This window comes from Dendrobates tinctorius, unplaced genomic scaffold, assembly GCF_039654945.1.
Source record: "Dendrobates tinctorius isolate UK_male_01 unplaced genomic scaffold, ASM3965494v1 ptg000084l, whole genome shotgun sequence".
Classification (NCBI taxonomy): Eukaryota; Metazoa; Chordata; class Amphibia; order Anura; family Dendrobatidae; genus Dendrobates; species Dendrobates tinctorius.
The window spans coordinates 47,323,089-47,345,543 of NW_027361752.1; the positions used below are offsets into that span (position 1 = coordinate 47,323,089).

Below are 22,455 nucleotides of genomic sequence, written 5' to 3' on the forward strand. Positions count from 1 at the left end.
CCTCCCAGCCGCCTCCTCTGCTCACTGCACTGATGGCCGATCAGTTGATGCGATTTCTCGATCAGGACGACTGTAATCCTATTTTTTTGACATAACACTTCCATACGTTTACATAGGACTGCAGGCATTCCTATTTAACCCCCTTCCTGCTGCAACTAATTTAGAGTTGTTTTTTTTATCCCCCCTTCTTCCAAAAGTCACCACTTTATCCCGGGCTCCATGTGAGGACTAAGATGGCAGCCGCCGCGCCCTTCAGCACCTTTCTCCCATTTGATCGCCCGCGATGGCGCCATTTAGACGCTGCTGTCGGTGATCGTCAGCAGTGGCATGTAAATAATCAGCTGAGATCGGAGCAGGCAGGCGCCGGCTGTGTCACACAATTGGCGTCCCCCCCCCCCTGGGCTCGGTGCGCGCTGGTACCCGGCGTGTGACGTGTTAATTACGGTATGTCATGAGAGAACAGGGATACCCTGATAATGGGAAAATATACTGCTCCCCGTCTGTTATACCCGCGCACTGTCCTCCAGGCACCTGACCGCTGCAGCCAATCCATTGCTTTAGTGGCTCCTATCTACATCTAATTGTCGCAGATCTCCGGCGCGCCCTGCACTGAACCAACAGGGGATGACAGACCATCGTGTCCTTTTATTGTTATTTTAAAAACATTAATGCCTAGAACTATTTTTTTTTCTTCATGGCAACCCCTTTAATCATTTTTCAGAAATCCAAAATTTATGGCTTGGTAGTAACCTGTGGCCTCCAGAAATATAGGAGTATTCTGGAGGTTAATGCGTATAAACCCTCTGAACATAATTATCTAGAGCAGCGGCTGCAGGGAGAAAATGAAGTTCTATCCTCCCTGACTCTGCCACTCGCAGGGAGGGATTACAGCCGCCATCGTGTGTAGTGATCAGATGTGAGCGGCTGCAGGGAGAGAATGAAGTTATATCCTCCCTGAGGCTCGCGGGGGGATTACAGCCGCCATCATGTGTAGTGAAAAAATTTGAGCAGCTGCAGGGAGAAAATGAAGTTATATCCTCCCTGACTGCCACTCGCAGGGAGGGATCACAGCCGCCATCGTGTGTAGTGATCAGATGTCAGCAGCAGCAGGGAGAAAATGAAGTTATAGCCTCTCTGAGGCTCGCGGGGGGATTACAGCCGCCATCATGTGCAGTGATCAGATGTGAGCGGCTGCAGGGAGAGAATGAAGTTATATCCTCCCTGAGGCTCGCGGGGGGGGGGGATTACAGCCGCCATCATGTGTAGTGAAAAAATTTGAGCAGCTGCAGGGAGAAAATGAAGTTATATCCTCCCTGACTGCCACTCGCAGGGAGGGATCACAGCCGCCATCGTGTGTAGTGATCAGATGTCAGCAGCAGCAGGGAGAAAATGAAGTTATAGCCTCTCTGAGGCTCGTGGGGGGATTACAGCCGCCATCATGTGCAGTGATCAGATGTGAGCGGCTGCAGGGAGAGAATGAAGTTATATCCTCCCTGAGGCTCGCGGGGGGATTACAGCCGCCATCATGTGTAGTAATAAGATGTGAGCAGCTGCAGGGAGAAAATGAAGTTCTATCCTCCCTGACGCTGCCGCTTACAGGGAGGGATCACAGCCGCCATTGTGTGTAGTGATCAGATGTGATCGGCTGCAGGAAGAAAATGAAGTTCTATCCTCCCTGAGGCTCGCGGGGAGGGATTACAGCCGTCATCATGTGCAGTGATCAGATGTGAGCGGCTGCAGGGAGAGAATGAAGTTATATCCTCCCTAATGCCGCTGCTCATGGGGAAGGATTACAGCCGCCCTTGTTTGTTGTGACCAGATGCAAATAAAATAATGCATCACACTTCCACATCAAATTATTATTCCTTCAGATCCGGATACCGAGAGCTGTGGCAGGTCGGGATGTATCCAATGCTCTGTGACGCCTCGCCAGCAGCAGAGACATTGTCGCTCGTTTGTTACAATGTGTCAGTGTCCAGTCCACAGTGCAACAATGTCAGCGAGAGCGTTCTCATTCACCGGCAGCAAAGAGAACTAAGTATTGAATTGTCTAGTTAATCAGAAAGTTGTAGAAGTCACAATTTCATTAAACTTGTGCGATGTCAGAAACTTTTGATTGGGTGCTGAGGGCAAAGTGCGACCTCTTAGGGCCTGTGAAGACAAAAGTATTATTGGTCCAAGTGTGATCCGACAAAACATCAGATCTCACCCGGATTAATGTTATTCTCTGGGGTCGTGCACATGTGCATAGAATCATAGAATCGTAGAGTTGGAAGGGACCTCCTGGGCCATCTGGTCCAACCCCCTGCTCAAAGCAGGATTCGCTAAAATATTCCCAGTCAGATGTCTGTCCAGCCTCTGTTTGAAGACTTCCATTGAAGGAGAACTCACCACCTCTCGTGGCAGCCTGTTCCACTCATTGATCACTCTGTCAAAAAGTTTTTTCTAATATCTAATCTGTGTCTCCTCCCATTCAGTTTCATCCCATTGCTTCTAGTCTTTCCTTGTGCAAATGAGAATAAAGTTGATCCTTCTACAATGTGACAGCCCTTTAGACATTTGTAGACAGCTATTAAGTCTCCTCTCAGTCTTCTCTTTTGCAAACTAAACAATCCCAAATCCTGCAACCTTTCCTCATAAGACAGGGTTTGCAGACTGGTCACCATTCTGGTCGCTCTTGTCTGAACTTGCTCCAGTTTGTTGATGTCTTTTTTAAAATGTGGCGCCCAAAACTGGACACAATATTCCAGATGAGGTCTGACCAAAGAGGAGTAGAGGGAAATAATGACTTCACGTGATCTAGACTGTATGCTTCTGTTAATACATCTAGAATTGCATTTGCCTTTTTTGCTGCTGCATCACACTGTTGACTCATATTCAGTCTGTGATCTATTAGTTTACCCAAGTCTTTTTCACATGTGCTGTTGCTTAGCCCTATTCCTCCCATTCTGTATGTTTTTTTCATTTTTATTGCCCAGATGTAGTACTTTGCATTTCTCCCTGTTAAAAACCATTCTGTTAGTTGCTGCTCACTGCTCCAGTTTATTTATATCTTTTTGAATCCTCTCTCTTCTCTAGTATTAGCTATCCCTCCTAGCTTTGTGTCATCAGCAAATGTAATCAGTTTACCCTCAATTCCTTCATCTAAATCGTTGATAAAGATGTTGAACAATACAGGGCCCAGGACAGAGCCCTGTGGTACCCCACTTGAGACATTCTTCCAACTGGATGTGCAGCCATTTACGACCACTCTTTGGGTCCGATCACTAAGCCAGTTATGAATCCACCTAACAGTTGCCTTGTCCATTCCATACTAAGGCCTCTTTCACACATCAGGTTTTCGCCGTCAGGCGTGATCCGGCGCTTTTGACAGAAACCGGATCTGGCGAAATGCAATGCCGGATCCGGTTCCCCCCCATTGACTTGCATTTGCGCCGGATCGCGCCGGATGGCCATGCGTTTCATCCGGTTTTCGCCGGATCCGGCAATGTGTCGCGATCCGGCGTCTGGAAAAAACGGTGACTGTAACGTTTTTTGTCTCCGGCGAAAAAGCCGGACACGCCGGATCCGGCGCGTCCGGCTTTTTCACACAATGAAAGCCTATGAGCGCCGCAATGCGCCGGATCCGGCGAAAGCCGGATCCGGCGGCCTGATCCGGTTTTTTGGTCTGAGCATGCTCAGTAGCTCTGCCCACAAGACATATATAAAAGCAAGACAGTGGGACCCACAGCCACACCCAACATGCCACCCAAGACAGCAACCAGGCGCAGGAGAAGGCAGGAGACCACTGCAGCACCATCCGCACCACCACCACCCCAAATGGAGCAGCAAATAGAACATGCTGAGGAGGGGAGGCCAGCAGCAGATGAGAGACGGTAATTATCAAATAACCCATTCCTCCAAACTAGGGCTATTGAATATCAAGATATTCATTGGCCCTTTGTTTCTCTTTATTCAACAGCCGCCCAATAGATGCAGCAGCAGCAATGGCAGCAGCTGGAACACCACCCACAGGCATGGAGTGTGGCCACCAGGAAGACAGCACATCATCTTCTGGGAGCCCTCCCTCGCATCGTCAGCGTTTGACGGTAAGTTTTTATTTCCAAAATCCATCTTCTCTGTAATATATGTCTATTCATGGCCTTTCATTTCAAAACAGGAATCACAAGATGAAGAGGAGCTCCCAGAAGAAGAAGGAAGGGGTGGACAGACACCTGGAGTGGGCTCACAATTGGTAAGTTTTTTGCATCAAACGCAGAAACACAACATCACACTACACACAACACATAGAAAACAATGTTCTGCAGACCACACACAGCAAACAAATGCCTACATCCAAAGACATAACATTTTTTGTTTTCTTCTCTAGTCTTCCCAATCTGGTGCTTGGCCAAGAGGTCCTCGCAGTGCCTCCCAGGGTCGTCGGCGACAGCAACGCGGCGGTCACCAGCGTGTAAGTATAAATATTTTTGCTTTGTTTTTTTGCACTTTTTATTTCATTTCTTTTGTGGAGGCAAATTATGTTATTTTTGTCTTTTTCTTTAACAGCCTTCACAGCGTGCTCCCGACTCTGACGGTGAGGATGGAGGGATTGATGTGGACCGCCTCATCGATCTCGTCAGAGAAAGGGAGCCGCTCTGGAATATGGCTGACCGCCGCCACGCTGACCTGATCGTTACCCGACGACTCTGGGAGGAAATCTGTTCGCTCCTTGTTGGCCGCTGGGAGGACCTCGAAGCTCGGGCCCAGATTAAAGAGCGTAAGTATATACAGTACCGGTTGCTTGATGTAAACCAGTGTTTCCCGAACTCCAGTCCTCGTGGTCCCCACGGATCATGTGTTCAGGATTTCTATTTACTATAGAAATCCTGAAAACATGACCCCTGGGGACCATGAGGACTGGAGTTTGGGAAACACTGATGTTGTATACTAACCACTCCTTTCTCGTTTCAGGGAACAGAATTGTGAATCGGTGGCGGTCTGTGAGAGATCGTTTCAAGAAGGAGTTCAATAAAGAGATGCGGGCCCCGAGTGGATCTTGAGGACGCAGGAGCAAGTACAAGTACGCAGAAGCCCTGTCGTTCCTCCGGGAAACAATGGTCACCAGAAGGTAAATATTACACACCACATGTGAAAAAAAATGTTATATGTAAATTTTTTTTTCAGCCAGGGCCATACCATTGCAGTATTTTAATTGTTTTTTTTTCTCTTTATTCCACAGCACGGTGAGCAGCACTCGGGAGCCGGCACGATTGGACCCTTCTGAGGCGATCCCTGAGGAGACCGGCACCGAGGGACACTTCGACCGCCCCGGTACATCTGCACCTTCCCAGCCTTCCCACACATTCGACCCATCTGTCCCATCCACCAGCACAGGAGCATCGTGGCCGCCTACATTACATGAAGCTGCTGGTGAGGAGATCGCTGTCCCTTTACCCCACCCTTCTGCCCCTGCCACCTCTAGTACACCTGCGGGTACTGGGCGGCAGCGGCAGAGGGGTCAGGAAAAGACTTATGCGCCAGAGTTCTTGCATCTGAATGCATCTTTCCAGAACTGTCTAAAAGTCTTGTCAGAGCAAATCTCCGCAGGCTATCAGCAGATCAACTCCAGCATTCTGGAGGTGAAGACACTTCTGCAAACCATGCATTGAGAAGCAAGATCTTCGCCAAACCACACCTTTTTCAGGTCTGTTGTGGAGCGCATGGAAACGCTCTCTCCTGCCCAGCAGATGCATGTAATGCATTCATGCCACGCTGCTCTCCAGCAAGTTACCTCCCAACCTCCTCCTCCTCCCACCACAGTAGTTCCTCCACCTGCACCCCCTCCAGCCACTTTCCATCCTCCCCCTCCTATTACATCTACACCCCCTCCAGCCACTTTCCATCCTCCCCCTCCTATTACATCTACACCCCCTCCAGCCACTTTCCATCCTCCCCCTCCTATTACATCTACACCCCCTCCAGCCACTTTCCATCCTCCCCCTCCTATTACATCTACACCCCCTCCAGCCACTTTCCATCCTCCCCCTCCTATTACATACCATCCACCTCCAGCCACTTTCCATCCTCCCCCTCCTATTACATACCATCCACCTCCCCAGCACCATCCACCTCCCCAGCACCATCCACCTCCCCAGCACCATCCACCTCCCCAGCACCATCCACCTCCCCAGCACCATCCACCTCCCCAGCACCATCCACCTCCCCAGCACCATCCACCTCCCCAGCACCATCCACCTCCCCAGCACCATCCACCTCCCCAGCACCATCCACCTCCCCAGCACCATCCACCTCCCCAGCACCATCCACCTCCCCAGCACCATCCACCTTCCCAGCACCATCCACCTTCCCAGCACCATCCACCTTCCCAGCACCATCCACCTTCCCAGCACCATCCACCTTCCCAGCACCATCCACCTTCCCAGCACCATCCACCTCCCCAGCACCATCCACCTCCCCAGCAACCTCCCCAGCACCAGCAACCTCCCCAGTACCAGCAACCTCCCCAGTACCAGCAACCTCCCCAGTACCAGACATCTCCCCACTTCCAGCAACCTGCCCCGTACCAGACATCTCCCCACTTCCAGCAACCTGCCCCGTACCAGACATCTCCCCACTTCCAGCAACCTGCCCCGTACCAAACTCCTTCCCCATACAACTTGCCATCAACATCATCTGCTCCTACAGTCCCTGCCCAACCCTCCACTCCACCACCCACCACCGCTTCTGCTTCCCACATGTCCACCCATTCTGTAGTTTTTTCCACACCTTCACCTCTAACTGTTCCTTCCCCACCACGATCCCAGTCCTCTCTCCACACTCCCAGTGTCGAAGTGTACCGCAGCCCCTCCAGCAGTATTTCCACCACACACTACACAGAATTATAATGTGTGTATTTAAATAAAAATGACCAGTTTTATGGTTTCAGTTTTATAGTTTCAAAGTTTTATTAAACAAGTTTATTAAAATTTTAAAAAAGTTTACTAAAAAAAACATTTTTCAATAAAAGTTAAATTATTTTACACTGGTTGTCTGTCATTTCTTTCTGCGGCGAAAAAGGTTAAATACAGGGTATTTAAAAGGTGAAATGGTATTCAAAACCTGGTATATAACTGTGGGTAAATTTGACCTTTTTGCCACAGTTGTGTTCCTGGTTGTGTTTGAAGCAAAGTATTTCACCTAAAAAGTTGTGTTTATTGTTGGTGATTTCCTAACAATGTACACAGCTTTTGTTAAAAGGTGAAATACTTTGCATAAAACACAACCAGGTACACACCTGTGGCCTAAAGCTAAAAATAGAGACCATGACAAGATAGCCAACTTTGGTTGGCAAAGGTATATACTGTTGGTACTGAAGGTACACAAGTTTGGTTAGGGCACAAATCTTTCACACTCTGTCATCCTGCCAGTGTACTCTGCCTTGAGGTGACATAAAGTATAGTGCAAAATTGTCCCTCATTACTGAAACCGTCACAGAACTTCTAGTGGTAATGTCATGGTAATCTTGCAAGGTGGTTTCTTCAGAGGTGTCCTCAATGGAAATGGGTTCCTTGCAGATAACAAAATTGTGGAGTACCATGCACGCTTTGATCACTTCGTCCACAGTTTCTGTCTTGAGGTTGATCGCAGTCAATAGGACCCGCCATTTGGCTGTCAGAATACCAAAGGTACATTCAACCATTCTTCTTGCTCTTGTGAGGCGGTAATTAAAAATGCGTTTTGGTCTTGTCAATCCTCTGCTAGAGTACGGTTTCAAAAGGTGTTCTGACAGCTGGAAGGCTTCATCCCCTACACAGACAAATGGCATAGGTGGACCAGATGTTTGCGGCAGCGGTCTAGGTGGTGGGAACTGGAAGGTGTTTCCATACAGTTTACTCCCCATGGCAGACAGTTTGAAAACTTGAGTCATTGGAGCGGCCATAGGCCCCAATATCAACCGCATTAAATTTGTATTCCGTGTCAGCGATGGCCATGAGGACAATTGAAAAATATTTCTTGTAATTGAAATATTCCGATCCCGATCCAGCTGGCTTTACAATGCGGATATGTTTCCCGTCCACAGCGCCCAAGCAGTTTGGAAACTGACATATCTGTTGAAACTTGTCAGCAATTTCAATCCACCTCTCTGTTGTGGGCTCTGGTAAAAACTCTTCAGCTAAGGAGTCCCACAGTGCACGGCATGTGTACTTCACAATTCCAGATATGGTGGAAATCCCGAGTCTGTACTGGAAATGCAGTGACGAAAGGGATTCTCCAGTTGCAAGAAATCTGTGGGGAATTAAAAAACAATAAATTAGTTTTAAATCACAGCATTACATACCAAAACTGACCTATAACACTTGGAGATACAAATTACCACCAACAAGATTGCAGTGAAAGTGTGCTCTGATGCGATCATATCCAATAAATGTGGCTTACCTTAAAGTCACCATCAGACGGTCTGCGGGTGAAACAGAGAAGCGGCAATAGGTGTCCGCTTTTCTTATGAGGTGTGCAATGCGCTCCACCAAGTAATCAAAATTCTCCATTTTCATCCTAACATATCCAAAAAATGTATCCGGGTTTCGTCGAAGGTCCATGCATAGTGTAGAATAGACCCCACGCGTCATTCTCTTGGCTGTGATGGGGTGGATCCACAAACGTCGTCTACGATGCCTGATGCGCTGCTGTCTCGCTCTCTCCTTCTCCAGAACAATCACCCTCAAACGATTCGCCTCCGCTGTAAAATCCGCCAAATTCTTCAAAATATTTCAAATGACAACATCCATCTTCGCCAGTAACTTGCTCTTCTCTCCAACCTGCACTTTCTCCTCTACAACCTGTCAAAGAAGGGCTGTAGGAACATGCTATATATAGTTTTCCAGTAGCCAATTCCGTTCGGAAGGCCACAAGGGTCAATTTTAAAAACCGGATCCGGCGTAATCCGTCGAAAAACGGATAGAAAAACGGATGAGACGGATCCGGTTTTGTCTGTCCAGAAAAAGACGGATCCGCCAGAAAACCGGATCCGTCACATCCGGTTTTATGAAACATTTGCCGGATCCGGCGTTCCGGCACGACGCCGGATCGCGCCTGACGCCGAAAACCTGATGTGTGAAAGTAGCCTTAGTCATTTTTTCAATAAGGATTGTATGAGATACTTTGTCAAATGCTTTGCTGAAGTCAAGATATACTATATCTACAGCATTTCCTTGATCCACCCAATCAGTGATTCCGTCATAGGAGGAAATTAAGTTAGTCTGACATGACTTATTAGTTACAAACCCATGCTGACTCTGTTTAATCACTTCATTCTTATCCAGGTACTGACATACATGTTGTTTAATAATTTGTTCAAAGATCTTTCCTGGTCTAGAAGTCAGACTCACCGGCCTATAGTTGCCTGGGTCCACCTTCTTCCCCTTTTTGAAGATAGGAACAACATTTGCTCTTCTCCAGTCTTCTGGGACTTCTCCTGTTCTCCAAGAATTTTCAAAGATTATGGAGAGGGGTTCAAAAATTTCTTCTGCTATCTCCTTCAGCACTCTGGGGTGTAATTCATCTGGACCTGGAGACTTGAATTCATTTAGGTTAGCTAAGTGTTTCCTTAGCTAACAGTGCAGTTTTTTTTTTCCTAGGAGGAAAGCATCGCTGCATGCCCGAGTCTGATCACTTATTGTGATCAGACTCAGTCAGGCAAGTCAATGAGTTCATGGGAAGTGGGAGCATCGGACTGCCCTCGGATGAATTCCACAGAGTGACACAATGGAGAAGATGGAGACATATATTTTTCCTCTATTTTCTCTTCATCCGAGAGAATTGGATCAAGCTCTGAGCAGCGCATCATTTTCATTATTGATCCGATTGTTTTTTTTCAGCTGACAAAAAAAAAAAGTACGCTTCACACCTTGCCTTTGTTTGGAGAGATGATTTACGGATTTGTACACTTCCTATGAATCCGTACGCTGTGATCGCAGAGTAGAAAAGGGGGTACAAAAAGTCTGAGCTTCAGTCCCCCTATTTTAGCAAACGGTGAGCAACTTTTAGCACTTGTATCCCCGCCGATTGTAAATATGCCATGTCAGAAGGTTGTTAGAATGTTAGGTACTTTATTTACAAAAAATAGACCATACTGGACTGGATGTGTGCAAAAAAACAGGTCCTCAATCAATGAGATTCCCGCTGATTTTGGCTTACAAATACTGAGGTAAATTACTGATCGTGTAAACATAGCCTAAGGGTATGTGCACACGTTGCGGATTTTGCTGCGGATTTTGCTGCATCGGCAGGTAAAATGACCTGCGTTTTACTTGCGGATTTAGTGCATATTTCCTGTGGATTTTCTGCAGTTTTTGTGCAAGTTTCACCTGCGTTTTTAGGCTATGTGCACATGTAGTTTTAGGTCCTGCTGATTTTTCTGCGCGGATTTGGAAAAATCCGCAGGTAATTCTCAGGTCAAAAGACCTGCGGTTTACCTGCAGATTAACCTGCGGTTTAGCCCTGCGGTTTCACACCTCTACAATGGAGAAGGTGTGAAACCGCTGCGTTTCTGCGCGGCTTTTTCCGCAGCATGTGCACAGTGGTTTTTATTTTACATTGAATATAATAGTACTGTACACCGCAGGAGAATCTGCTGCGGATCCGCACCAGAATCTGCACCGTGTGCACACACCCTTAGGCTATGTGCCCACGTAGCGTTTTTGATGCAGAATATTCCTGGGCGGAAACGCACACCCCCTTTCCGGGAAAACGCATGCGTTTTATGAAGCGCTTTTGTAAGCGTTTTTGACGCTTTTCTTAAGCGTTTTCGCGTGTGTTTTTTATGCGTTTTTGCAATAAAATTGAATGTATGCGGAAACGCACGCGTTTCCGCAAAATTAATGAACATGCTCTGTTTTTTTCCGCTTAGCATTTCCGCACCATTAGCACAACATGTGCATTTTCCATTATAATTAATTGGATGCTTTTCTTAAGTGTTTTCGCAGCAGAAACGCTTGTCTAAAAGTGCTGCGGAAACGCTTATAAAACGCAACGTGGGCACACAGCCTTAGACTCTTTGTGCTCTTACACATAAGATAAAAATTCGAACTATTCAACTACCTCATGTATATTGGGCTGTTGCCTTTGACGGCAGTTTTTGGGAGATACAAAGATCAGGCAAATTGATTATATCCCGATGCCCGATGCTTTGTCCTTATAGGAAATAAGACAAAGCTTTTTGTTATTTGCTTTCTCCCCATTAAGAACAGGTGAATATTTCATGTATTTGGGGTGGGGGGGGGGGAGTGGTGTGGCTGGTGGCGATCTCAGACATCGTTCACACCTCAGAACTTCACTGTCCGAGCGCAAAGCACGAATCCCAGACGGACTGCAGGTCTCTTGATCTGAGCTCGGCCTCAAAGGGTGGGGACAACTGATGTCCACATTTTCGGCGGAGGCCTGTGGAGACTGGACCACATCATATAGTTGCTAGTGATGACCGACCATGCTCGGGTGCCAACCGAGTGACTTCGGCGAGCTCGAATAATATGTTCGCGTTTCCGCGTCTGTTCGACAGACGCTACACATGCAGGGATTGTCCGTTTTTTTACACAATCCCTGCATGTGTGGCGGCGGTCGTACAGCCGCAGGGACTCTGAACGTATTTTACGAACATGCCGAAGACACTTGGTTAGCACACGAGCATGGCGGATAACACCTTATCCCAGACGTTCGCTCCCCACTAATAATGACTTCTCGATGTGGGATCTGGCCTTCTGATAAGAGCACAGAAACTGCTAAAATAATTCCGAATTACTATATACGTTTTGCAATTTCTTTCATTTTATAGACATTTATTGCTGGGGAGGGCACAGTTAGTATTAGCTGAATAAAAATTGATAAGTCCCAATACGGCCCCCTCTGGTCCCACCGTTATTAGTACGGGGGTGGGACCCAATATGGCTGAATCAATGACAATTTTGGATGTCCAGTTTGGTAATCTGTCTGTTCTTTATATCCAGGATGAAAGTCATCACGTGTGAAATTTCCTGGCACAACCGTGAGCCGGTTTACAGCGTGGATTTTCAGCATGGCAACAGCAAAATTAACAGATTGGCCTCCGCCGGGGTGGACACTGCGGTGCGGGTAGGTTTATTGGGTGGGAAGAGGGAACACTGGCTAAGACCACCAGAAGAAGGCAAATGGTTTCTCTTGGTGAACCGGGCAAAGTAGTTTACTCATCGTTGCCAGTGTCACAGTATATACTGTGTGTGATAATTTATCTGAGTGAGTCTCACAAGGGAGATCTGTATGACTTACTAATTTTTCTGCCTGATTGATTTTTTTTTTTAGCTATGGAAAGTGGAGAAAAATGAAAAGGGGAAAGCTATGGTGGAGTTCTTAGCCAGCCTCACCCGTCACACCAAGGCCGTCAACGTCGTGCGATTCTCTCCTAACGGGGAGATTTTGGCATCGGGTGGTGATGGTAAGGTTTTCATTTACATTTCGTCTACGTTCAGCATCCGGTGAATTGTTTCAATCGTTGGTTTCTTGAATAGCTAAAAATGTCAAAAGACCTAAATGTTTTTTTCAGTTGTGTTGCTTGTCTATTGCTCCCTGTTATCAGCCATTTCGGCTAATGCTGGAGCAAAGCCGGCATTATCACTTTCTTTGTCTTTGCTCCATTCCTTCACCACGCCGGACTATTATAGTGCTCAGGACCGTGGCACCAGAGTGATTTTACCTATGTGAGTAAAATGTTAGGGATTAACTTTCATCACATGTAGAGTTTCCATTTTTTTATCTTGTTTTCCAGGTCACCACCTGACAGCACACTGGAGGACGTCCTTCTCATCCGCAGTGGGACAGGAAACCACAAGAGTTTAAAAGGATTCTCCCCCTACCACCCTTCAGTGTTTTTCCTGTCCCACTGCAGATAGGAACGACGAGAGGAAGATCTAGTCCGTTCCGCGCAGATGGTCAGGATCGGGGGGCCCAGCCTTTCCCTTCCTACCTGAGAAATTCTGCAGCTGATACCCACAGGCACAGGGTCCCTCAACCCGTCTAGTGTAGCGCTGCTCCTGGACACGGGGTCGTTTCCTCCCGACGGGGGCTCTCGACCCGGGATGCCACCGCCACCACCGATATACGGGTACCGGGGCCGCCTCTAGGGAGTCCACTGGCCCCACAAGCGGACCCCGGCAGAGGATCGCCGCACCTCTCCCCCTGCTGTGAGTCGTGGCAGGCCAGCGCGCCGTGCCCGGGACCAGAGAGCGCTACCTCCGCCCACATGAGAGCCATAATTAGAGAGGAAGTACAGGCTTTGGTGTCCGGCCTAGCCATGTCCCGAGCCCCGCAGGTGAACCCCCAGGCATCCAGTAAGAGGCAGAGGGAGTCGGACACGTCTTCCGAAGACATACTGTCCGAATCAGTCGCAGAGGAGGAGATCAGAGAGCACCCGGAAAGGGGAAGGAAATATCTCTTTGCATCCGGCGATACGGATGAGCTGTTGGGGGCAGCGCAGCAGACTATGCAGATTGAGAAACCCCCGACTACTCTCTCAATACAGGATGAGATGTTCAGGGGGTTGCGCTCCCAGACTTCGATGGTCTTCCCAGTAAATACCCATATACGGGCTATGATATTAGACAAGTGGGAGGAAGCAGAGAAGAGATTAACTATTCCCCGAGACTTCAGGCTTCGCCTGCGACGGGCTCTTAAAGAGGGCCTGGGAGAGTTCAGTGGCAGTCATAAAAACAAATATAGCCACGACATCAGTGGCACGCTCCATGCATCTATGGATAGATGATTTGGAGGAACGCTTGTCAGATAGAACTCCGAGGGAAACTATTCTAAAATCCCTTCTCTTGCTAAAATTAGCTACGGGTTTTTGGCTGACACCTCAGCAGAGTCCGTTAGATTCACGGCCAGAAGCCAATCTTTGTCCGACACAGCCAGAAGAGCTATCTGGCTTAAAAGTTGGTCAGGTGACATGCAGTCAAAGAATATACTGTGCTCAATTCCCTTCTCGGGGGGTAGAGTCTTCGGGCCCGTGGTTGATGATATCTTAGAGAAGGCATCAGATGAAAAAAAGGGGTTCCCTGAAGAGAAACGTAGAAAGTATCAGCCCTTTCATAGACCCTGTTACAACCAGAGAACGGACTACAGAGGAAAGGGAAAGTCGGGTCGATGGAGCTACCCCAAAGGGGGCGAGGGTAGAAATAGGAGCAGAGATACCATCTTCTCCGGCCAAGGGTATAGCTCCCGGAAAAAATGACGCCACCAGAGTAGGGGGGGCGACTGCTCAATTTCAGGGGAGAATGGCGGGAGGTTACCACCAGCCCCTGGGTACTACGAGTAATTTCTCAAGGGTACAAGATAGAGTTTAACTCCCTACCCCCGGACAGGTTCTTAGTGACCAGCTCATGACTCTGAGCGACCTCCCGCATGTGGTTGGATATCCAGGACCTCCTAGAAATTGAGGCAATCATTCCAGTACCCGCGCAAGAGGAAAGAGGGGGGCACTAAAGCCTCTTCGCAATAAAAAAAAAACATCGGGGAAGACCAGGACCATATTAAATCTCAAGCCCCTAAACAAGTGGGTAGCATACAAACGCTTCAAGATGGAGTCAATAAGAGCCACGATTCCGTTGCTGGGAGAAGCAGTGGTAATGTGCACGCTCAATTTAAACAGCGCGTATTACCATGTCCGCATCCTCCCAGACCACCAAAAATATCTCAGGTTTGCGGTAGAAAAGGAGGGCAGGATACACCACTACCAGTTTCGCTGCCTCCCCTTCAGCCTAGCATCAGCCCCAAGAGTCTTCACAAAGGTAATGGTAGAAGTAGTGGCCTACCTAAGAGCCCGAAACATCACGGTGGTCCTGTACTTAGATGACTTCTTAATCGTAGCAGATTCAGCAGCCCAGCTCAGGGTCAACTGTCAGTCCTCAATCTCCACGCTGCAGAGGTTGGGTTGGATCATAAATTGGTCAAAATCAGATCTTACACCCAAGCCAAGAATAACATTTTTGGGGGTCATGCTGTACTCGGAAAGAAGAATGTTCTATCTTCCAGAGGAAAAGCAGACCAGCATGCCAGGGAAGATTCGTCAGTTCTCAAAGAACCGGGTATCGATCAGAGACACAATGAGGATCCTGGGGCTGAAAACTTCGTGGATTTCCTGTGTCAGATGGAGTCAATTCCACTCCCGCAAACTACAACGGGCAGTCCTAGCATCCTGGGACAGAAGGCAGGGCTCACTGGACAAGAAAATACAGTTAATCCCCCAGGTCAGAAGGTCGCTGTTGTGGTGGACCGTCCCGAGAAACCTAAAAACCGGTGTCTCATGGATTCAGTCTCCAGAAATCATAGTAACCACAGATGCAAGTCTGTATGGCTGGGGTGGACACGTCGGTGGAAAGTACTACCAGGGACGATGGAGTCGGGAGGACAGCAACAGGTCTTCCAACTTCAGAGAGCTACATGCGGTCTGGAAGGTACTACTCGTCGCCTGGTCTCGGGTGAAGAACAAGCACGTCAAAATACTGTCGGACAATACCACGATAGTAGCCTTTCTCCGCCACCAGGGTGGACCAAGACACCCGGCACTACAGAGCCTAGCCGAACAGATCTTCAGATGGCCGGAAAGAGAGGTCCTCTCAATCTCAGCAGTACATCTGGAAGGCATCAGGAACCGAGTTGCGGACTTCCTCAGCAGTAGAAGAATAACCGCAACAGACTGGGAACTCAACAACGAGGTGTTCAGCAGCCTGTGCGACTGCTGGGGACAACCAGAAATAGACCTGTTTGCGGACATGGGGAACACAAAGGTCAGAGCCTTCTACTACCTGAACCCTGCGGGAAACCCGACAGGGATATATGCTCTATCACAGTCCTGGAGCAGGGGCCTGTTGTACGCCTTCCCACCTCTAGCTCTCATTCCACGGGTTCTCAGGAAGGTCTACGAGGACAGAGCCAGGGTCATATTGGTGGTCCCCTATTGGCCAAGAAGAAGTTGGTTTCCTCTACTCAGGAAGATATCACGGGAAGATCCCATTCTTCTGCCAAAAAGAGAAGACCTGCTTCACCAGGGAGCGTTCTTCCACCAAAGGCCAGAAGCGCTCAAGTTATCAGCCTGGATCCTAAGCGGCAGGTCCTAAGAGCAAGAGGTCTATCGGACGAAGTCATATCCACTCTGCAAGCGAGTAGGAAGCCCGTAACAGCAGCAATATATAACAAGATCTGGAAAAAATTTTGCAGCTTTTGTGGAGAGGCGACAGTCGAGACTGACCAACCCCACATCCCGAAGATCCTTGACTTCTTGCAGGGTTCAAAAAGGGCCTTAGACCCAGCACTCTGAGAGTGCTGGGCCTTAGACCCAGCACTCTGAGAGTGCAGATTGCGGCCTTAAGCGTGTTCTACGACACAACCCTATCCGCTCACCCTTGGATAGCCCGGTTCTCGAAGGCGGTGCAGAGACTTAAACCCTTGATAAGAAAGACCGCCCTCCTTGGGACCTCAACCTAGTTCTCAATGCGCTATGTAGACAGCCATACCAGCTAGGGGTAGAAATAAATATCGGGAGCCTCTCTCTGAAGACGTCGTTCCTAGTGGCAGTTATGTCAGCCAAAAGACTAGGGGAACTTCAGGCCCTATCTGTCCAAGATCCCTACTTATAAATATTCGATGACCGGTTAGTCCTAAAACTCGACCCGGCTTTTCTCCCCAAGGCTATCTCAGACTCGAACATGAATCAGGAGGTAGTGCTCCCCTCATTTTGCCAGTTTCCTAAAAATAGCAAGGAAAAAGCTTACCATAACCTGGATGTCAGGGAAACAGTGCTCAGGTGCCTGGACGCAACCAGGCCTTGGAGGCAGGATAATAATCTTTGTCCAGTTCAGAGGCCCGAATAAGGGGAAAAAGGCGTCGAAATCCACAATAGCAAGGTGGATTAAATCCATTATAGAGCACAGGGTCAGAGCCCCCCGGGGAGCCTTAGAGCCCACTCAACTATAGCCATGGCCACATCATGGGCAGAGAGGGGGGGAGCCTCAGCAGAACAGATCTGCAAAGCAGCATCTTGGGCCAGTCTCAGTATGTTCTCTAAACACTATAAATTAGACGTGGCCTTGGCATTTGGGAGAAAGGTACTCCACGCAGTAGTCCCACCCTAGGACCAATATTCTTTGGTACTACTCCTGTGTGCTGTCAGGTGGTGACCTGGAAAACAGTAATTAGACCTACCGGTAATTGATTTTCCAGGAATCCATCCTGACAGCACTATTAGTTCCCTCCCGACAAACACATCCATACAACTGTGATGTAACGTGTATGAAAAATGTTGGTTTACATAAAAATTTATGTTTGAATCCATCCAGATGTGTTACTTTGTGAAATCACTGAAGGGTGGTAGGGGGAGGATCCTTTTAAACTCGTGGTTTCCTGTCCCCCTGCGGATGAGAAGGACGTCCTCCAGTGTGCTGTCAGGATGGATTCCTGGAAGCACAGTTACCGGTAGGTCTAATTACTGTTTTTTTCCTCCCCTTCCAAAAGCCATAACATACATACACACACACACACAGACACACGTACACGTACGTTTCATCCACATAGTCGTACGATGGCTTGTTTTTTGCGAGACAAATTATACTTTTGATTGCCACCTTTTATTCTGCCATATAGTGCACTGGAAAGCAGGAATAAAAAATTACAAGTGCATTGAAAGTGCAAAAAAAAGGGGCAGTTCTAAAATTTGTTTTGGGGGGTTTATGTCCCAAGTTCACTATACAGTGAAACTAACCTGGCAATATAATTCTCCAGATTGGTACGATTGCATAGATATCAAACGTATAGCTTTGTTCTGTGTTTATTTTTTTTTTTTTGTTTTGTTTTGTTTAGTTTTTTTTAATCGTAAATGTGTAAAAAAAAAAAAAAATGCTTGTGTCACCATTTTCTGAGACCCGTAATGTTTTCATTTTTTGATATATGGGTTCGGATGAGGGCTTATTTTTTTGCGACCTGAGCTGACGTTTTTACTGATGCCATTTTTGGGGTAGCTATTTTCCCTTTCTCTTCACTTTTTCCTGTATTTAATAGTACCCTTAGGGAATTTGAAGCCGCAATCGTCTGTATATAGTGAATATCACAATCTCCTATGAACACCAGCCACAGGCCGGTGTTCACAGGAGGATCGCAGTCGGCGTGGCAGGAGTGGGGGTCATCAGCAGACCCCTGGCTGTTATTACAACCCATCTGCACCTCGCAGTCAGGTGAATTGCGGGGAAAGATGCGAGCTTGGCGTGTGAGTCCGCGTTATAGGCAGAGTCATGACGTATGACATAAGTTTACATCATATGTCATGATGGGATTAAAAGTGGTGGTGTAGGGACTAGATTTCTTAAAATTATCCTGGACTTGAGCTACAAACTCCCCTGAATTTCCAGGTAATCTTGAGTTCTGGTTTCTGAGTTCAATCAGATGTTCTGGGTTCCTGATAACTGGAATATTTTTTTCCTTTCTTTCGCAGATGCCGTCATCTTATTATGGAAACTGAGCGAAAGCAAAGAACTGGAATCCGCTCCTTTATCCACTCCTTTTAACGACGAAGAAGAAACTGAGCTGAACAAGGAAAACTGGACTGTCTTTAAGACTCTGAGGTATCTGGCTTTAGGGCAGCATCCAATTATCGATGTCTCTTGCTAGCGTCGAGCCGAAAAAAGGATTTGTGCAACCCTGATCCGGTGTCCACATTGGGATTCTGTGGCACCCGAACCGGACCTCAGCTAGCACTCGAATGCTGGCGTCCTGGACACTTCTTATGATTTTTAGGCCCCCCCCCCCCGATGTCATGTGATTAAATCTGTCACAACATCATGACTTTGCAGGAGTCTGAAGATCACAAGAAATGCTGAGGTCGCATCCTCCTCTGCGTCTCCATCTGAAATCGGAGTTAGTTTGTGCCAATAAATATTATATTGTTTTGAACACTGTATTCTAGATCTATGATATGGATTATTTTTTAGTCCTTAGTTGTTAGAAAATACATTGAGTTATTCATATTTCCTTCGTTTTTATGTTGGCAGACAACCTCCGGAAAGGCAAAATCTAAATATTTCCCTTTCATTTTGCAGGGGCCACTTGGAAGATGTGTACGACATTAGCTGGACGCAGGACAGCAACTTCATGGTGTCTGCATCTGTGGATAATTCAGCAATCATGTGGGATATAGTTAAAGGTGTGGTTACATTTGCCTTTTGCTATTTTTTTATTTTTAAATAGACTTTTTAAGCATGTCTAACAAATCTTCCAGGTTATCGTTGCCATCCATTATAAGTTTATGCTTAGAACATACAACACTGCCCTTCACCTCTCCAAACAAACCTATTTCAACACCCTCATCACCTCACTGTCCAATAACCCTAAACGTCTCTTTGACAATTTTCATTCTCTACTCAACCCCAGAGTACAGGCCCCAACCACGGAGCTCAGAGCTGACGATCTGGCCAATTACTTCAAAGAAAAAATTGACCAGATTCGACAGGAAATTATCTCCCAATCACCTCATACCATGCACTGTCCTCCCTCCCCCACTGCATCTAGCGCTCTCTCTGATTTTCAACCAGTCACAGAAGAAGAAATAAGCAGGCTCCTTGCATCTTCTCGCCCAACCACTTGCACCAGTGACCCATTTCCGTCACATCTCCTCCAGTCCCTTTCCCCTGCTGTCACCCCTCACCTAACTAAAATATTTAACCTCTCTCTCTCTTCTGGTATCTTTCCCTCCTCATTTAAGCATGCCATCATACATCCACTACTTAAAAAACCATCCCTCGACCAAAACTGTGCCGCTAACTATAGACCTGTCTCTAATCTTCCCTTTTTCTCTAAACTCCTGGAATGCCTGGTCCACTCCCATCTTATCCGCTATCTCTTTGATAACTCTCTTCTCGACCCTCTCCAATCCGGTTTCCACTCTTTACACTCTACTGAAACTGCCCTCACTAAAGTCTCTAATGATCTACTAACAGCTAAATCTAACGGTCACTACTCCATGCTAATTCTCTTGGATCTCACTGCAGCATTCGACACTGTGGATCATCAGCTCCTCCTCACTATGCTCCGTTCCATTGGCCTCAAGGACACCGTTCTCTCCTTTTTCTCCTGCTATCTCTCTGACCGCTCCTTTACTGTATCTTTTGCCGGCTCTTCCTCCTCTCACCTTCCCCTTATGTGTGTAGTTCCTCAAGGATCGGTTCTAGGCCCCCTCCTCTTCTCCTTGTACACTGCCACTATTGGTCAAACAATCAGTAGACTTGGTTTCCAGTACCATCTCTATGCTGATGACACCGAATTATACGCTTCTTCTCCTGACATCACGCCAGCCTTTCTAGAAAACACCGGCGATTGTCTAAACGCTGTGTCTAACATCATGTCCTCACTATATCTGAAACTGAACCTGTCAAAGACTGAACTCCTGGTGTTTCTTCCCGCTACTAATGTATCTATACCCGACATTGCCATTTCTGTGTGTGGTTCCACTATTACTCCCCAGCAACATGCCCGCTGTCTTGGGGTCATACTTGACTCCGAGCTCTCCTTTGCCCCCCACATTCGATCACTGGCTCGCTCTTGTCATCTGCACCTCAAAAACATTTTTAGTATTCAACCTTTTCTTACTTTTGACTCCTCAAAAACTCTTACTGTTTCTCTTATTCATTCTCGTCTCGACTATTGTAACTCTCTTCTAATCGGTCTCCCTCTTACCAAACTCTCCCCTCTCCAATCTGTCTTGAATGCTGCAGCCAGGATCATATTCCTCACCAATCGTTACACCGATGCCTCTACCTTGTGCCAGTCATTACACTGGCTACCCATCCACTCCAGAATTCAGTGTAAACTTATTACCCTCACCCACAAAGCCCTCCATGGCTCAGCACCACCCTACATCTCCGCCCTTTTTTCAGTATACCACCCTACCCGTGCCCTCCGTTCTGCTGATGACCTGAGGTTAGCATCCTCAATAATCAGAACCTCCCACTCCCATCTCCAAGACTTTACACGTGCTGCGCCAATTCTTTGGAATGCACTTCCCAGGTCAATACGATTAGTCCCCAATCCCCACAATTTTAAGCGTGCCCTGAAAACGCATTTATTCAGACTGGCCTATCGCCTCAACACATTAACCTAATCTATCCCTGTGTGGCACAGCCATAAGTTTTAACATAACCAGGTTCCCCGCATCATGTTCCCACATGCTTTATGCATCCATTAGCCCTCTGTGTCTGTACTGTTACACACTTAACATTATGGCTGGTCCAAACAATTAGGGCAACTGTTACCACCCACCTTTCGTGTCTACCTCTTTTCTCAGACTGTAAGCTTGCGAGCAGGGCCCTCATTCCTCTTGGTATTTGTTATAATCTTTGTGATTATTGTTATGCTGTAATGTCTGTTGTCTGTACAAATCCCCTCTGAAATGTAAAGTGCTGCGGAATATGTCGGCGCTATAGAAATAAAATGTATTATTATCCATGAAACTGTTTTTTTCAATAATATGTAAGATAGACTATCAATGTGGGATTGGTCCCACGCAACAAGTAAAAGGGCTTGAGACCCATTATCGTAGGTATGTAGCTGTGTTAGCACTGCAGTCGAGAAGCTGCAGGAATCTAGTGAGTTCTGCTGCCCCTTTGATAACGCATTGATTGACGACAGTAAAGGGGTCATCCACTGCTTTGACATATTTTAAAAATGGGGTCATCGACATTCCACGCTGCTGCTGGTATTCTCCGCTCGTCTCCTGACTTCCTCTTCTGGTGAGTGGGAAGGTGCGTTGTCAGGTGACTGCTGCAGCCACTGATTGACTGCAGTGGTCCAAGTTCCACCAGAGTCTTCAGAAAAATTTCTATCGTTCCAACGGAAGTTGGCTGCAGGAATCACAGGATTACCCCAATCTCCAGAGTAAGCCAGAGACACCCCTCTTCTTCAGCACGGAGGAGCATCAGGGGGATTTGTAGGTGAGTATGGCTTGTTTTTTTAAAGTACCAACCATTGCCTCATTCTTAAACTATATCAAAGAAGATGACAATCTCTTTAAAGTGGTGGTCTGGAGTCAAACTAAATTTCATTCTAAATCTCTAGTGCTGTAATCTAAGCTATTTTCTAATATACTTGTATTAAAAATCCCCTACCGTCCCCTAACTGCTATTCTATTTTTTTTTTTTCTATTTCCTGTGTGATGACTCTTCATTTGAGAATCCTTTCAGGGGCTGTGCTCGTCCCTGCTGTGTCCCTCTGTGCGATCTGCACAGTGACAGCGCCCGCTCTGTTGTCGGCTCAGATCAGTAATAATCAGTCGGCAGCCGAGCGGTGTTAGAATAACCGGCACGCTGGAGATGAGTGACATCACTAGTATGGACAGCGCTAATCTCCTTCATGCCGGACATTCCGAAACAGCAGATTGCCAGCTGATTAATACTGATTTGGGCCGATAAC

At 47.3% G+C, this 22,455-nt stretch overlaps 1 protein-coding gene across 2 annotated transcripts in view; it reads left to right on the forward strand.

Annotated features, from left to right (window-relative positions):
* The window catches only part of CHAF1B (chromatin assembly factor 1 subunit B), a 57,300-nt gene that overhangs the window by 386 nt on the left and 34,459 nt on the right, over positions 1–22,455 (forward strand). For both annotated transcript variants that reach the window (XM_073584654.1, XM_073584653.1), the window contains exons 2-5: positions 11,982–12,105; positions 12,313–12,445; positions 18,488–18,617; positions 19,092–19,195. In XM_073584654.1, coding sequence (XP_073440755.1) covers positions 11,983–12,105; positions 12,313–12,445; positions 18,488–18,617; positions 19,092–19,195 — 490 coding nt within the window. In that variant the 5' untranslated portion in view covers position 11,982. The remainder of the gene's footprint in view (positions 1–11,981; positions 12,106–12,312; positions 12,446–18,487; positions 18,618–19,091; positions 19,196–22,455) is intronic.